The following is a 16852-nucleotide window of genomic DNA, read 5'->3' on the forward strand; positions in this document are numbered from 1 at the left end:
GAGGCACGCTGGCCTCCCGAGAATTGGGTCCCTGGGCAGGTCGAGGCGTGACAACCTTTTGAGGACCAGATCCCTAGGCAGGTCAAGGCGTGATGACCTCCTGGGACCCCCGGAACTAGCAGATCCCCGAGCAGGTTGAGGCGTGACAACCTTTCGAGGACCAGATCCCTAGGCAGGCCAAGGCGTGATGACCTCCTGGGACACCCAGACTGGAGTTTGGGCATCCCCAAGGTCTCCAGTGTAACCAGTACTGGGCAAGATTAGGGGGTTGGATATTATAGAGTATTTCCCTCCCAAGGCCAGCTATTTTCTGGTTGTCTCTCCAGAAGATTGTAGAGGCAAACTTGTGGGTCTGGATGGGGCTCAGGCAAAGAGCATGAAACAGGAGGGAAGGGGGAAGAGCACAACCTTTGAAAGAATGACATAACACAAGGGGATAATGTAAACCAATGAAAACCAACTGGGTCCAAGATGAAAAGTCAAATTCAAGTACTTAATCCCCAATCTATAAGCCAGAGGTGGGTGGTTCCCCAATGGTAAAGATGATCCTCCCACTCATTAGTATATGTATTCCATCCCTTCACAAAACCTAGCCAGGCCTAATTCCGTGGCCCCAGCCCTTGCCCTTGGCAATGGTTCACACCCTGAAGAGTGGCTTCTCTCTGGATCCTAACAAATCCACCTCGCTTTGTCTCTCAATGAATTTTTTGCAATAAGACATCAGGGCCTGAGTTTCATTAGTTTTGGCCGAGCTTGAGTCCCGGGAGAGAGCTGAAGGACAGGAGGAAAAAGCAGTGGGAAAAACGTGCCAAGGAATCCCTTTCATAGCTCACTGGAAAATTTGCTAAATATCTGACTGGTGCTCACAATCTCATTGGTCTGATCCTTGGCACAGAGAAGAGAAAGGACAGAAGAACCCCCACTGGCTTGTGTAACAGCTACTGGGGCTCAGCAGACAGTGCCTTTGGGACATGCTGAAGAGTAGCCTCTCTAGAGTCCCTCAATTGTGCCCCCTGCCACCCGCCATTTCGCAGGAGTTTTGAGGGAACAAGAAACAAGAGATTGTAAAGGAATTAAGATTTCGTTAGGCATGTCCCTCCAGCGAGGACCTCTTACCTTAACCAGAGGTCTTCTGGGATCTGAGACTGGGCCACGTGAGCTTTCTGCCGAGTTTGTTTTTCGCTGTCCCAGTTTCCAGCACGATGGGCCTTCCCCTGCGCTGGATTTTCTTCATGTTCCGCCTCTACCGCGGGAGCTTCGCTGAGTTGGGCTCCTGCTGCGCCTGGCCTCTTCCGCGTGGAGGTTGTTTCAGCCAGGTTACATCAGAGTCACGGCACCATAGATGTCACGCGAGTGTATGTTCCTCGGTTCTTTGTCTCATCACAACAAAGATTTGGAGCGACGGACATTAAAGCCCTTGGCGCGTCACAGCTGTCAGGTCTTGGACAAACTGTGTTTTAGCTCTTAGGCAAATCAGTGTTACAGCTCTATTTTATTTAGAAGATAGCAGGAGAATCCATCCTTGAAGCGTGAGGGCATGCCAGCCCAAGGACTTGAAGAGAAGAGAGTGGAGGAGCACGTGGGAGAAGGGAAGAGAGAGAGGGGAGAGAGAGAGAGAGAGTGCATGCATGCAGGAGAGGAAGAGAGAGAGAGAGAGCACACGCACATGGGAGAGAGCCCATGTCCAGTTCTAACTGTTGCTTCCTGACCTGCATACAGATTTCTCAAGAGGCAGGTCAGGTGGTCTGGTATTCTCATCTCTTTCAGAATTTTCCACAGTTTCTTGTGATTCACAGAGATGAAGGCTTTGGCATAGTCAATAAAGCAGAAATAGATGTTTTTCTGGAACTCTCTTGCTTTTTCCATGATCCAAGGGATGTTGGCAATTTGATCTCTGGTTCCTCTGCCTTTTTCTAAAGCCAGCTGGAACATCTGGAAGTTCACAGTTCATGTACTGTTGAAGCCTGGCTTGGAGAATTTTGAACATTACTTCACTAGTGTGTGAGATGAGTGCAGTTGTGCGATAGTTTGAGCATTCTTTGGCATTTCCTTTCTTTGGGATTGGAATGAAAACTGACCTTTTCCAGTCCTGTGGCCACTGCTGAGTTTTCCAAATTTGCTGGCATATTGAGTGCAGCACTTTTCACAGCATCATGTTTCAGGATTTGAAACAGCTCAACTGGAATTCCATCACCTCCACTAGCTTTGTTCACAGTGATGCTTCCTAATTCCAGGATGTCTGGCTTTAGGTAAGTGATCACACCCTGATTATCTGGGTTGTGAAGATCTTTTTTGTACAGTTCTGTGTATTCTTGCCTCCTCTTGTTAATATCTTCTGCTTCCATTAATAATAGACTACAGTATGGTGTAAATACAACTTTTATATGTACTTGGGAACCAAAAAGTTCGTGTGACTCGCTTAATCACGATATGCACTTTAGTGGTCTGAAACTAAACCCGCCAGATCACCCCGGTGTGTCTATAATCTGAGGTGCGGTCTGGGCAGACAGGAGGAAACCTGATTGCCAAGAGGTGCTGAAAAGTCTGAAGGACTAAAGCTATTGAAGGTGCAGACATAAAACTTTAGCTGTTGCTAATTGTTTCCCAATGTCTCCAAGTTCTTTTTCTGGCCTCAGGTTCACACCCCCTTAGAAATGGCCTGGTAAGCAGAGCACAGAGCATTGACCTGTGGCCCGTGGCCATGCCAGGCGAGATGCAGAGCTTGTTCACAGAGCTCTGCGTTCCTTTTCTCTGCAACTCAGGGCTGAGTCTGAAATGACTGTTGGCTGAGCCTGCATGCCTGGGATGGGCTAGGAAATAGCTTCTGAGTTTTGTTTTTCCAACAACAAAGGGCTGCTAGGTAAGGGCCTGAGGACACGAACAGTAGGAGGAAGGCAGGTAGAGAGAAATCACGTGTGCAAAGCAGGAAGGGAAGAGCGCGTCACTCAGGGCAGTTCTGGGGTGAGAGCAGCGTGGAAGTAGAGACAGCAGTGATGAGGTTGGCAAGGTCACCCTCACATCAGGGCTTAGATCATACAAGGCCGTGTGGTTGTTGTTGTTCAGTTGCTAAGTCATGTCCGACTCTGCAACCCGATGGACAGTGGCCTGCCAGGCCTCCCTGTCCCTCACTATCTCCCGGAATTTGCCCAAGTTCATGTCCACTGAGTCGGTGAGGCCATCCAGCCATCTCATCCTCTGCTGCCCTCTTTTCCTTTTGCCGTATACAAGGCCGTATAAGCCACGTGAACTACTTCAACTTTTATCCTGAGATCAACAGGAACCATAGACCAGATTTAATCAGAGGAAGTACCCACTTACTTCTGCATCAGGGTGCTAACCCAACCCTCTCAGTCTGGAAAGAAAGTAACCCTTTCTTCATCCATCAGGACTCTGTGACAGGTCAAGATTGAGCTTCAAGGCACTTGTTTACAGAGGGCTACAGGAAGCAGGAAGCTGTCCCAGCTTCTGTAGGGCCATTAAGAAATGTCACAAATAACCAGACAGAAAGATACTGTGATGCCATTCTGGTTTCACAGAAACGGCAAACATCCATAAAGGAATCCTGCCATGAGGGTGCCCTTGCAGAAAGCCATAGGACAAATGGGACCTGCCAATAGGCAGGAGACGGTGTGGATGCTGTCAGAGCAGCAGACGCCCTCTAAACAGGTGGTCTCCCCGCCGGCTACATTTTTCAGGACAGGTAGATAGCATTGCCCACAGTTTATAAGGAGGAAGCTAAGACCCATGTGCCCCAGAACACACAACTGCTAAGTGACAAAGCCAGGCCTGGCTGATCCCCAGATCCATCCTCTTTCCTGACCTCACAAGTTTTTTGCTGCCTGATTCTTTCAAGACTGCGGCACTGCCCCTTGTATTTGCGTCTTCTGGTGAGGTTTGTCTACAGCAGCTGCTGGCAGGGGGTGCCAAAGGGACTCCAGCCCCCCCAGGATTACAGACATCAAGCTTAGCATCATCAAGGAGAAAAGGGCTTCCCTCTCCCCAGTTCCCAGAGACCCATCAGGGAAAAACTCTGGTCTTGTTTGGGTCGCATGCTCCCTCCTGAACCAGTCGCAAGGAATCGCAGTGCTCTGACTGGTCAGCCCCTTTAGACAAGCTGGGGTACCGTGAAGGACATTCTCCCACTCAAAACCACAGGTAGGTGTTTGATCTTGGAAGGTCAGGGGTAACTTCCCAGAGGAAGTGGCCACTACACCGAGACTGGAAGGATGAGTTAGAATATTCCAGGCAAAGAGGCAGAGCAACAGTGTTCAGACAGAGGGACGGGCAATACCAGAGCCCAGGGATGCTCCAGAGTGCATCTTGTTCAGTCACATCCCCATTCCTAGCGCACGCCCAGCCTCCTTCCAACCAGTCCTCAGAGAATGCTTTAGGAATAAAATCCACAGTTGGCTGTGTGGTCTCAGACAAGTCACTTGCCCTCTCTGAACTTCAGCTTCCTTCTCAACCTGGTGGTTTCATCATCCTAACCTTCAGGACTATACAAGAAGTCCAATTTGATCAGTCCTCAAATATTCAGCAAGCACCTCCTGAGTGCTTAGCACCCTACCAGGCCTGCAGAAGTCCAGGGCTGGCATGGAAAAGCAGAGCATGCCCGGGGTCCAGTGCACAGGGCTGGACCTGAAGCCAGAAATCAGAAGCTGTCCGGGGGAGAGGGCAGGACGAACGGAGAGGCTCATGGATGGTGAGGGCAGACTGTGGGCATTCTGCTCAGTTCGCAGTGGAGCAGCTTGTTAGCAATTCATGCCTTCTAACTTCTGACCTCCCCACCCCCATCTCCTGCTTCCCACCCTCCACCCTCCACTGAGTCTGTGCCTGGGCCACTCAAGCCAGCAGGCTGGGGAACAGGATGTTTCTTCCTGTGTCTTTGCCTCACAATTTCATAACCTGAATAACAGGTTGAGGTAATCCTAGAAACAAGGAGAAAGGAAACTGTTCGGGGTCTGGGAGGCTGCAGAGAGAATTCTTGCCTCACCTTGCGTACGTGCCCCAGGTGCTTTTTCCCTTCCTGCCCCACCTTCAGCAGGCCTGACCTGGGCTCCAGACCCTCCCACCCCCCGCCACTGCTGGCTGGCAGGATGAGCCACCAGGGGACTCAGGAGCCCAGCGAGCTCTGAAGGGCTGAGTGGGTCACCAGGGACTTGGCCAGGAGGGACGTCAGGCCGGAAGAGCCCTCGCCGCCCCCACCCCTGAAGCCAGAGCCCTGCTCGGCGTGGGCTCCAGAGGGAGAGGCTAGCCCCCTGCCCAGGTACATGCCCCCTGCCCTCTGCCTGTCTCACTCGCTCCCTCTGAAGCTGGGCATGAGCCTGCCATGAGGACTTACCCTCTGTCTCTCTCATCCTGTTCCTGTCTCTCTGCTCTGTCTCCTTTCTCTCCTTCTGTCTCTATCTCTGCCATGTTCCTCTCCCTCTTGGCCTTGTTTTTGTCTCTCTAGTCTCTGTCTCCATCAGTATCCATGTCTGTCCCTTCGTCTGTCAGACCCTGTCACCGTCCTTCCATCTTGTCCGGCCCCCAGGTCTCTTGGCTCCTCCACACATGGGGGACCCCACAGAAGGTCCTTCAAGCCTCCTGCAGGAGCCTGGGCTGCTTTCTGTGGGAAATATTCTGAGAACATTCAAGAGCACAGTGGGGCTTCCCTGGCGGCCCCATGGTTAAGAATTCGCCTGCCGAGGCAGGAGACAGGGCTTCGGTCCCTGATCTGGGAAGATCCCACATGGTGCGAAGCAACCAAGCCCTGTGCCACACTATTGAACTTGTGCTCCAGCATCTGAGAGCTGCAGGTCCTGAGGCCTGCGCAGCCCAGAGCCCGTGCTCATCAACAGCAGGAGCCACCGCAACGGGAATCCAGAGCACCGCAGCTAGAGGGCAGCCCCGCTCACCACAGCTAACGGAGAGCCCACCTAGCAAACACCCAGCACAGCCAAAACCTTATCTATTTACTTAATTTAAGTGCATATTTTATATCTTTAAAAAAAAAAAGCTTAATAATACAAATTTCCGAAGTTTAAAGTCCTACAATATTCCGGGTGAGGCCAGGTGATGGCTCAGCTTTCTCACCTGGAAGGTCTTAGTGGGTAGAGGGGCCAGGGTGGGTGGGAGGATTTTTTATTATTCTCAAAAGGAAATATGGGTTGCATTTGCTGTTGCCATTGATGAAGTAACAAGGACTGACCCCACCTGACCGCCTCGGTACCAGGTGTGTCCAGGTCTTCTGTCTCCTGTCTGGATCCTTGGCTGCTGGGCTTTGGATACAGAGTCTGCTGAAATGGATTCTTAGGATAAAGAGGATTCTGGGGTGGGGAGGAGGCTGGAAGAGTGGTGGGAGCAAGTCGCTGCAGTCAGAGACCCTCCAGATGGCTGGGGGGCCTGAGACCCAGAACAGTTACCAGCTGCCTTGCTCTCCCCTCTTCTTCGTCTCCAGACACCTCCTGAGGGGTCTCAGCACTGTCAAATCCCTGGTAACTACCGGTAGCTGGGGCAGCAGAGGGGCGAGGTGGGACCGAGGATGACCCTGCCCCTGCCCAGGACTCGGGAAGGGAGGAAACTTCAGTTTCATCTCTCTTCTGAGACAGCACTGACTGGGTGACATCATGGGAACAAGGCAGCTGAGACCTGCGTCCAGATCCTGCCCCTGACTCTGGCACACTGAACGGCCCTGGGCTTAACAATGGAGAGTCTTAGCTTACTGACTCCTGAAGCGGGAGTGTGGAGGCATCGGGGGTGGAGGAAGGGAGGCGGGGTGGGTATGAGGATTAAAGAAGATGATGTACATACGGTACCCAGAGCAAACTCACCTGTGTGCTATGTGAGTCCCTGTTACTCATAATCTTGGCCCATCAGCAAAGATCACTTGAGCTTCTGCTTCCTAATGGTTTCACTGGAGCTGGCTAGCTCAATATCTCTCAGCTGGCTAGAGGGACAGAATGATGGATGGATGTACAAATGAATGGACAGATAGACAAATGGATGGATGGATGGTTGGAAGGATGGATGGATGTATAAATGGATGGATGGATGGATGGACAAATGAATGGGTAGATACATGGATGAATCAAGCCTCCAGGGGATGATGGCTGGCAGACTGCATCTTCCTCTGCGTCCTAATCTCTGCATTCCAAAAAGGCATGTTGAATTGAATATGAAACTCCAGGGGCAAAAGCTAAGAGGAGGTGAAGGCAGAGAGGGAACAGACCAGACCAAAAGAACTATGACGTGCTGGGTTTTAGGAACCTATCCCTCATCTTCAGTCTTGTTCACTTTCACAGCCTAGATACCAGTTTCCAATCTTATTTTCTTCTCTCCACAGACTGACCCTGACCCCCAGTCACTCTTCACCTCGACAGGATGAGACTGTCAGGTAAGGCCAGGCTCTGAGGACTCCAGGGTTCAAGGTTGCGGTCTGAATCAGGCTTGGGAATCGCTTTTCTGTCAGCAGTGTCTGCCCAGCCTGGACTCACAGCCCACTTGGCTTCATCTGTTTTCAGCTGGTCTGGCCAGAATTCCAGGAAAAAACCAATCCAGGGAGGGCCTGGAAGAGTGTAAAGAGGGGACTGCCTGCCTCGAGGCTAAGGGTTGCAGAAACTGGCCCACCTGGCTGGGAACATGGAGACTTACCTGCTCTGGGAAACACTTCACCCTGGCTGGAAATTACAGACGAAACATTTGTAGAGGGCTATTCTAGAATCCTGAAACCACAGGGCTGGGCACCAGGAGAGGCGTTTGCTCCAAGCTTCCACCCTCAGACTGTACCCTCTGTGTAGAGAGAGATAGGGGAACTGAGGCACCAAACAGGAAACTGACACCATTCGTTTGTATTTCCAAACACCAGTGAGGAAGTTCAGAGCACAACTTTTATTTATTTTTATTGAAGTGTGTGTTAGTCACTCAGTTGTGTCCACCTCTTTGCAACCCCATGAACTATAGCCTGACAGGCTCCTCTGTCCTTGGGATTTTCCAGGCAAGAATACTGGAATGGGTTGCTATTCCCTTCTCCAGGGGATCTTCCCAATCCAAGGATTGAACCCCAGTCTCCTGTATTGCTGGCAGATTCTTTGCCATCTGAGCCACCAGGGAAACCTGTTAAAAGTATAGTTGATTTACAATGTTGTGTTAATTTCTGCAGTACAGCATAGTGATTCAGTTATATACATATATACACACATTATTTTCCATATTCATTTCCATTATGGTTTATTAAAGGATATTGAATGTAGGTCCCTGAAGAACACGGGTATTATAGGCACCTTACTTATCCAGGTTCAGGTCCCACCTCCTGTCACTTACTAGCCAGTGACCTCATCTGCAGTTTCCTCATCTGACAGCGGGGATAACCGGTAGCCTACAACACAGAGGGGACTGAGATAACGTGTGTCAATGCCGCTCGCCTAGCACCCAACACAAAAGGAGGGCCAAATGATGCGAGCTGAGGCCCTAGAAGATGAGGGACCCCACAGACCTGAGCCCCACCCCATGGGATCTGGAGGGCCTTCTTCCTCGCCCCAAGTAGCTTGAGACCAGCACGAAGCCACAGCTGAATTCAGGGCTGAGGAGCAAGGGTGGTGCAGACAGAGGTCAGACGAGACCCGGCACCTTCAGAGCGCTGTGGCCGCAGAGAGGGAGGTCAGGCACTGAGAGAGGGAACTTGCCTGAAGGTTGGATTTGACTCTCAAGGCACAATGGGGGGTCTCCAGGGTCCTTGAAGTGGGAGGTGTGGTGCGGCCTGCTGCAGGCCTGGCAGAGTCACGGGGAAGGGGAGCAGACAGGGAGCTCCGGGGGCCCGGCTCATGTGTGTGGGAGAGAAGACAGGGAGTAAGCCTGGCTGTGAGGCAAAGAGGCCACGTCTGGCAGGCGGGTGTGCACTCCTGCAGAGCGCCGTGTGTGGTTTGTGATGGCTTTTGGGGGGAGTTGATGGAAAACACAAGGGACCAACCCCACCCCCTCAAGCCACCTTAGAGACCGCCTAGTCGTGACAACTACCGCATCCTGCCCCACCAGCCATGGGCTCAGCAGCAGGCACGTTACTGTGTCCACTCTGTGACTGAGGGGCTTCAGCTCAGAGGTGCTGAGCCCCTGTCCAAGGTCACACGGTAGTGGGTGGCCACCCCGAGCCTTCCTGCCTCTCAGAGCCGCAGCTCACCTGCCTCCTACTCTCCTGCCTCAGGCCTCCCCTCAGGGTGCTAATTCCCAGACCTCACCGCCTGAGACCTCACCCCTCTCCGAAAGGCTAAGAGGAGCCCAGGAAGTGTGTGTCTAAGCCTCCCTCCCAGCAGCCCCACCTTGGGGAGGGTCACCAGGTAACTTTGCGGCATGATCCCCCATTGGGTCACCACGTGGATTCACATTGGTCTTGCCATGCAGGCTGGGGACTGGTCCATGGTGTGGGCAGGCTCTGGACCTACAGCGTGGGGCAGTTGCTCCATTTTCACATGACGTTCAGATAAAATAAGGTTCAACCATGATTGACACACAGGATTAACTCTTCCTCTCATCCGTGCATTCAGATATGAAGTTGGTGAAGTTCATTTCCAAGGCTCCTAGCTTTCTTTTTTTCTTCCGATTAACCCCTGTGGAGTTCTGTGCTCACAAAATTCCCCAGCAAATTTGCATCCAGGAAAAAGACTATGAACACGTTAATCCCTGTGACCCTGCCTCCAACGTGGAATCTTGGGAAGAGGTCTCACTGAGGGGATTTGGGAGGACGCCCGTGGAGCCTTGCCATGCGGCCTAGCACTGTGGTCTCAGAGCAGCATCTCCTTGCTCTGCAGGTCTGCTTCGCTTCCTGGCCCTAATTTTTGCCGTGGTTTCCACGTGGCTCTTCATCCGCGAATATATCAACTTCAACATAAAAACCCTTCGCCTGCCCCGCTGGATAGGTGAGTAGGGCTCCCTACTGGGGCAAGAGCTGGGGCCAGGGGCCAAGGGTCTAGTCCAGCCCTGGGTCACCCAGGAGGTGGCCAGACGTGGCAAAGGGCTGCCCTTGGGACCCCACACATTCAGGGTCAGGGAAGAGGAAACTGCACCCCAGTCCAATGTCAGGAAGGCTGAGAACCCATGGAGAACAGAGAAGTGTTCCAAGGCCCCGGTCAGAACATGCGCCTGCATCAAGGACCATTTTGGAAATATGACCCAAGAAGGAAGGACAGAGGGAAAAAGAAGGGAGGGACAGAGCAGGGGAGAAAACTGCCTGGGCCCTGAGCGCCTTCCAGCCGCACCTGCTGTTCCTCTTTGCTCAGACCTCCCTGTGGCGGGTCCTCTCAGCCTCGGGCCTCTGCTCAAATGTTTCCTCCTCAAAGAAACCTTCCTGCCCACCCCAGCTCGACCTGCACCTGCTCCTCCTCTTGTAGTCTTTCATGTCAGCCTGTCCCCTTCAGATCATCACTGTGCTGTTTATTTATTCGTTTACTTCATCATTACCTATCTCCAGCTCATGCAATGTGAGCTTCCTGAAGGCCAGAATTTTGTCTTGGGTATATCTGTCTCTCTAACACCTCAGATCAGATGCTCAGTAAACAGTTGATAAGTGAAAGAAACATGGATGGATGGAAGGATGGATGGATGAATGATGGACGGGTGATGGTTGCTAGCAGCTTTACATGCGTGGTCTCATTTGACCTGCATGAATGCCCCATGGAATGATTCACAGTATATTTGTGGCGTGGACTTAAGCATGACCTCATGTTGTCATTTTATGTGTGGTCTGAGAAAAAGAGAAGCTCCGAGAGATTAAGAAACTTCCTGAAATGTCCCTTCTAGATATCAGAATAGGACTGGGAACCCAGGCCTCCCAGATCTAAATCCTTTCAGAGGAAGGAGAGAAAGGGAGGGAAATTTATACCTCCGGATTTGTCCTCCTTAAAAACCAAGAACCACCTCCACTGACACAGTCAAATGTAGTAACCTCTAGTGGCCCTAGCCAGCTCACGCCTTCACAGCAGTGAGAGGACAGGCACCCTGCCTTTACCACCAGCTCCCACAGTGGAATCTCATCGGGCCTTACCCCATCTGCTCCTTGTCCGGCACGCCCCACACCTGCTCAGAACAGTTCATATAGATACAGATACGTGGTGGCCACCAGGCCCAGTCACAGACCACAGACTGACTTGGCCGTGCTTCTGGCCTTGGAGGAGATCAGTGCAGGCAGCTCGGAGCAGGAGTGAGCTGTGGAGAAGACAGCCCCAGCTTGGGGTAGGAGGGGAGTGTTTGAAGGGAGCCCCCAAGGTAGTCTCCCTCTCAGAACTGAGCCACCCGGGGTGTGACGAATCAACACATCTCCCCAAGGCTCAACATGTAACCGCTCGGTGCTAGGCCCCCCGAGACCCTGGAATGAGGAGCACCCCAGAATGTGGCTCCAGCTCAGGGTTTGAAGGGGGGATACAAACACAATTCATTATAGCATATAGAAAAATGGAAGTATATTAACATGACTGGAGTCTTGCAAAACACATACAGTGACTTAACGCATTAATATGGAAGCACATATCTTGCTGTAGCACCACATTTCCTACTGTTTTTGTTATTATCTTGGTGTATGGTTGGTTTCCTTTTTAATCCAATCTATTTTATTTTACACATTCAATAACTTGCTGCCTGGTAGAGTAAGAAGCACTGAGTGTCTCAAAAAAAGTGGGAGTGAATTTATTTGTAGGGGAGTTCATAGGCTTTTCCAGATCACCAAAGGGGTCTGTGGCACAGAAATTGGGCAATTAAAGATTTCCTGATTTGGCTGATAAACTGGGCAGGGTTCTTTCAGATGAGAATGATGAACCCCACTGTAAGTGGTTTAAACGAAGTGGGATGTCATTTCGTGGGTCATTGGGAAGCCCAAGGTGTCGGATTTCAGGTGTGGCTGGCTCTAGGGTCTCCCACAAAGGCCCTGGAGTCGAGATCTCTGTGCCCTGCGCAAGACTAACCTGCACACAGTGTAGCTGAGATGCGCAGCCCAATGCAGACAGGCGGGGCTGCAGGAGTCAGGAAGGGACGCGCAAGGCAGCTCAGCAGTGGCAGCAGCACAGTCCTGCCCCTCCCGGAGGCCAGGGCTCCCGGCTCCCAGCCAGGCCCTCAGGGCTCCTCTCGCTGGACCTTCCCCACAGCCGCTGTGCAGGTGCAGAGGCTCAGCCCCAGAGGAGGAAACTCCACGCAGTTGGTCACACACCATCAGGCTCCAAGTCCAGTGGGCCTCACCATAGAGGCTTGCTTCTTTTCAGCCGTGACAGAGTCCTGTGTGTGTGTGTGTGTGTGTGTGTGTGTGTGTGTGTGTGTGTGTGTGTGTGCACGCGCGCGCATGTGTGTGAAGAGGTGGCAGCAGCAAGTGCAGAAGGATTCCCAGATAAAATGGGACTTTCAGCTCATTTCACCCCCTTGCCACGGGAGGGGGACTGTGCTTGGCCAGGCCAGCACCACTCTGATTTCCCTTCTTCCCCCCACCCCCACCCAGGACCCACCTCCATTATGCGGGCAAGCTCAAAACACTTGCTCACCAGATTCTGTCTTCTCTCCAACAGGTTCAGCCCACAAGAACTGTGAGTGTCAACTCAGCCCTGATGCTCTTAGAATGAGGTGTTCCGGGGTGTCTACTCCCAGCCCTGAAGCTTTGAGAGAAACCTGGTTTCCCAGAGCCCGCCCAGCTTTTAGTTCTTGGTCTGATGGTGCCTTGTGAAGCCCCCAAGCCCTGTGGCCCCTTCTCAGCCATTCAGACTCTTAGGGAGGCTTCAACTCTCTCCCTTCCCTGGTGCCCCCAGCCTGCAGTATGGACTGCAGCCACCCTGCCTCCGCTCTCTCATCCCCTACGTGGCTGGGAGCACCGAGGATACAGGCTGTGCTTATTATCCTCATTGCAGTGACCCCAGAATTGGCTTATGGCTCCTGCTTCAGGGCCATGCTGGGCACCACAAGGGCCCCAGCGGCAATCAGAAGGGGGTGCTGATTGTCTCTTTGGGTAGAAGAACCATGTGTGCTGAGAGAGGTGGAGCAAGTGCCCAGGGCTCCAGGAGGGCCGCCCACTTCCAGTGGGATGGGGTCTGGGAAGGCCTCAAGGAGGAGGTAGCTTTTTAGCTCTTCCTTGCACAGGAGGTACCATGCTGTATAAAAGCCTAGGGGCAGGAGTGCTGGGACTCCAGGAGAGAACTTGCTTGCAGAGTCAGGTACTCGAGTATGGGAATGGAGAGAACAGTGGGAGGCCAGGAATGCTGGGTGTCGGAACAGCGTTTTACAATGACCCAGCTCCAGAGGTGCAGAGAAGATAGGAGGAGGGGACAATTATGGTGATGATGACAGGGACTAAGTGTCCACTGTGCCAGCCCTGTATTCCGAACTTTCTGGGCACCTTCTGCAATCCTCACCACAACCCTAGGCAGGTGCTGTACATACCCCCATTTTATAGATGAGGAAACTGAGGCTCAGAGAGGTGAAATCTCCTGGCCAAGGCAACATAGCTCTCAGGGGCAGAGTGGGAGTCAACCTCCCCTTGTAGTCTGGAGCCCACCCTCTCAACACACCTTAACAAGAGACAGCACCTCTGGGTCCCCCTCTCTATTCCTGATCTAAACCAATCCCCTCATTTTATAGTTGGCAAAGTGAAAGGGAGAGATTTATGGCAAGTCACACAGCAGATTCCTGAAACTGGCCCAGGTTCCCCCAGACCACACCCCTCCAGCGGTCATCTGCATGCCCCAAGCAATAGTGCTGGGCTTCACAGAGGGGTGGGACAGCTTAGGAAGCCCCCAGAACCCAAACCCACATAGCAAATCACCTGCCCTTCAGTGGCTGAGACCCCTGGGCCTCCTCTCCCACGTCCAGTAGCTTGACCGTGAAGCCTGGATGGTCAGAAAATCAATTTGAGAAAAGCCTGCTAAGCTGGCCTGTTGACATCGGGTTTGTCAGACTCAGCGCAGGTGATCAGGCCCCGGGCCAACTCCAGGGTGGTCCCCAAGGCCTGAAACAGCCCGTCCAGCAAGATGAGACCCTCTGGACTCTAAAATAAATTGGGCTCCCTGTGGGGGGGCAGGTGGCGGAGGTGGGGCCCCAAGACTCATAGGATAAGAGGACCCCTCCCAGCCTCATCCTCCACCAGCACTTTTGGGGGGGGTTCTGTCCAGAGGGCTGGGCAGGGACATCCGGTTCACATGCCAGGCCTTCTCTCTGGACACTTCCTCGGGGACATCTCCACCCCCGGCCCTCACTCTCTGGTGATGATGTCCCGGTTGGAGCTCTGGTTACACCCATCAGGCGGATGAGCGGGAACTCAGGGTGGAGGGATGAGAGCCTAGGGTGGGCATTCCACTCAGATCATCAGGGCCACCCACTCCACCAGGGGCGCCCTGGTGCGGTGGCATTCACTCCTAGGAAAGGGCGCCTTCACCTACTCAGAGGCACCAGGGGCTTGCTGAGCTTGGCACTAGGGGCCGTGTCCCCCGCTTGGCAGAGGGGTCCTTGTTTCTGATTCCCATGAAGCCCCCCTCTAGGCTGGCAAGGGTGTGGAGACCCTACTCACCCAGATGCTCTAGGTGATCATTCAGTGAGGACTTATTGAGTGCCTACTGTGTGCCAGCCACGGGAGTTATGGGGAAGATTTAACAAGACAGTAAAGAAACAGTGCTCACCACAGTGCCTAGCACACAGCAAGGCCCTGGCATGCGCCGCATCTTTAGGAAGCCTGCGGGTCTGCTCCAAGCGCCCCTGGCATGGCTCAGCTGGACGCCTGGCCTGGGGGCTGGAAGAGAGCGAGGCCGCCCGGCCACAGCTGTCCCTCTGCAGGTGAAAGCGCTGTAACTCCCCGTTTACTCAGTCCTCCTAAGGGCAACTTCCAAACTGGTAGGTGGTGTTAAAAAACAAACAAACAAACACGCGTTAATACAAGTTGGAAACTTCGAGGCTGACGGCACACGTGCCACCTCGGCGGCTGTTTGAGGGCCCGTCTGCCTCTCCTGCCTTCCACAGGGTCTGCCTGGGGAGGGCCACATGGAGAGGATATAGGGCGTCATAGCAGCCACAGAAACCAGAGGTCTCACCTGTTGAGTCCTCAGTGGGCTCCAGAGACCATGCAAAGCCCAGCGGGAGGTCCCAGAACCACCTGCCTAGTCCCTGTGAGTCCCAGACATAGTAGGTACACGGAAAGTGAGTCACAGGAACAGCCAATAAGCTCTGAACACTAACCTGCACTCATTAAGCCCACACACGACCCAGTGGGGAGGCACCATGATTAGCCCGTTTCCCAGCTGAGGGACTGGATGTGCAAGGAGGTTGAGGGCTTGCTCAAGGAAACCTGGTTAGTGGGACATGCGCCCACCACCATGCTGGGCCCCCAGGGATTGTCCACAGGGGCCTCTGAGAGCTCAAAAGGCTGCTGTGGCTCAAGAGGAAGTTCACAGGAGAATCCCCTAATCACCCTGGAGACTCTGGTCACTAACCCACCACTCACTGTTCTGCACACAGCTGCCAGGGGCGTGGAGACAGCCAGGCATTGTGTCCGGGCTGAGGCTGGGATGGGAAGCCCGGAAATGAACTCTGAGTGGTCAGATACATGTTATCCTGTGTCTTTATGGGGTTGTTGGAGACTCTGTGGGAGCCCAGAAAGGGGCAAGTCCGTAGACTTAGGTAGTCAGGGAAGATGTCTCTGGGAAGAGGCCCTTAGCCGCCCTCCACCCTCACTCCCCTACCCTCCCACCACGCCCAGCCCCAGCTCCCCTCCTCCTCCAGGGCCTCCTGCCACCACCAAAGCTGCTGCGTTCCCTCCCCAGCTTCACAGTTGGTGAAGACCAAGTGCGGCCTCAGCAAATCGTGCCCAGACAACTTCTTTGCGTTTAAAATCGTCAGTGGGGCCGCCAACGTCGTGGGCCCCACCATGTGCTTTGAGGACCAAATGTAAGTTTCTGGCATTTCATTACTTTCATGCCTTCACTCATCAGCACGTGCAGAGGCCTCAGGGTGGCCCTGAGGCCAGCCCACACCTTCCACACACTTCCTTTCGCTCTGGGTGGGTTAGTCAGACATAATAATAATAATAATCCTTGCGAATCTGCCACTGCCTTCCTAGGGGACTTGCAGCAGCATCTCCCTTGCACCCCAGCACTCCTAGAGGTGGGCGATAATTCTCCCCTTTGTAAAGAGAGGAAACTAAGACGCAGAGTTACTCAGCTAACCATTGGTAGAGCCAGATATGAACTCAGGTCTGTCTGACGGCCAAGCTGCTGGGCTCCCTGTGAGGGGCGTGCCTCGTGTTCAAGATCAAGGCCAGGCGTCAAAGCCCAGAGGCAGCGGTGCCAGGGCTTGGGCCCAGGTGCAGGACAAAGACTGTGTGCCAGGCTTTCTAGGTAGGGCAGCAAGTCCACCCCACAAAAGAAGCCAGAGACAGGAATCTGGAATCTGAACCTAGCTCCAAATTGCTTGGGCAGAACAAGGAGACTTGCCGATTCGTGTGCCCAAAAGCCCAGAGACAGTGGCCATCAGAAACAGCCGAATCCAGGGGTTCAGACCAAGTCTCAAGGCTCCCTCTCACAGCACCTTCAGCTCCGCATGCCTCTGTCATTGGGTTCGGCTTTCTCTACTGAAAATGGGCTTCTTTATATGGTGAAGGAGGGTGGCTACCAGCTGGGTTGACCCTGTCTAGCACCCCACTGGGAAGAGCTTCCCCTTGTGAATTAACCCTGTGAAAGTCCCGGGACTGGGGCTCATTGGCTGGCCTAGGTCACGTGACCACGCTGGCCTGATCACTGTGATCAGCGGCACAGCATACTCGCTTGTCCAGGCCTGGGAGAGAGGTCGGTACTGAGAACCTCCTGGCTAGAGACAGAGAAGGACAGTTTTCAAGGACACCAGAGGACAGGATACTGGGCGGCAG

General features: G+C 53.3%; 1 protein-coding gene across 2 annotated transcripts in view; it reads left to right on the forward strand.

Annotated features, from left to right (window-relative positions):
• The window catches only part of FAM3D (family with sequence similarity 3 member D), a 44612-nt gene that overhangs the window by 13404 nt on the left and 14356 nt on the right, over positions 1-16852 (forward strand). Inside the window, exons 1-5 of one of the 2 annotated variants that reach the window (XM_013973520.2) lie at positions 5119-5266; positions 7325-7375; positions 9783-9890; positions 12519-12536; positions 15753-15876. In XM_013973520.2, the coding sequence (XP_013828974.1) occupies positions 7363-7375; positions 9783-9890; positions 12519-12536; positions 15753-15876 (263 nt within the window). In that variant the 5' untranslated portion in view covers positions 5119-5266; positions 7325-7362. Of the gene's footprint in view, positions 1-5118; positions 5267-7324; positions 7376-9782; positions 9891-12518; positions 12537-15752; positions 15877-16852 lie in introns of those variants that run through there. The other variant, XM_018038466.1, reaches the window with a different exon arrangement.

This window comes from Capra hircus, chromosome 22, assembly GCF_001704415.2.
Source record: "Capra hircus breed San Clemente chromosome 22, ASM170441v1, whole genome shotgun sequence".
NCBI classification, from domain to species: Eukaryota; Metazoa; Chordata; class Mammalia; order Artiodactyla; family Bovidae; genus Capra; species Capra hircus.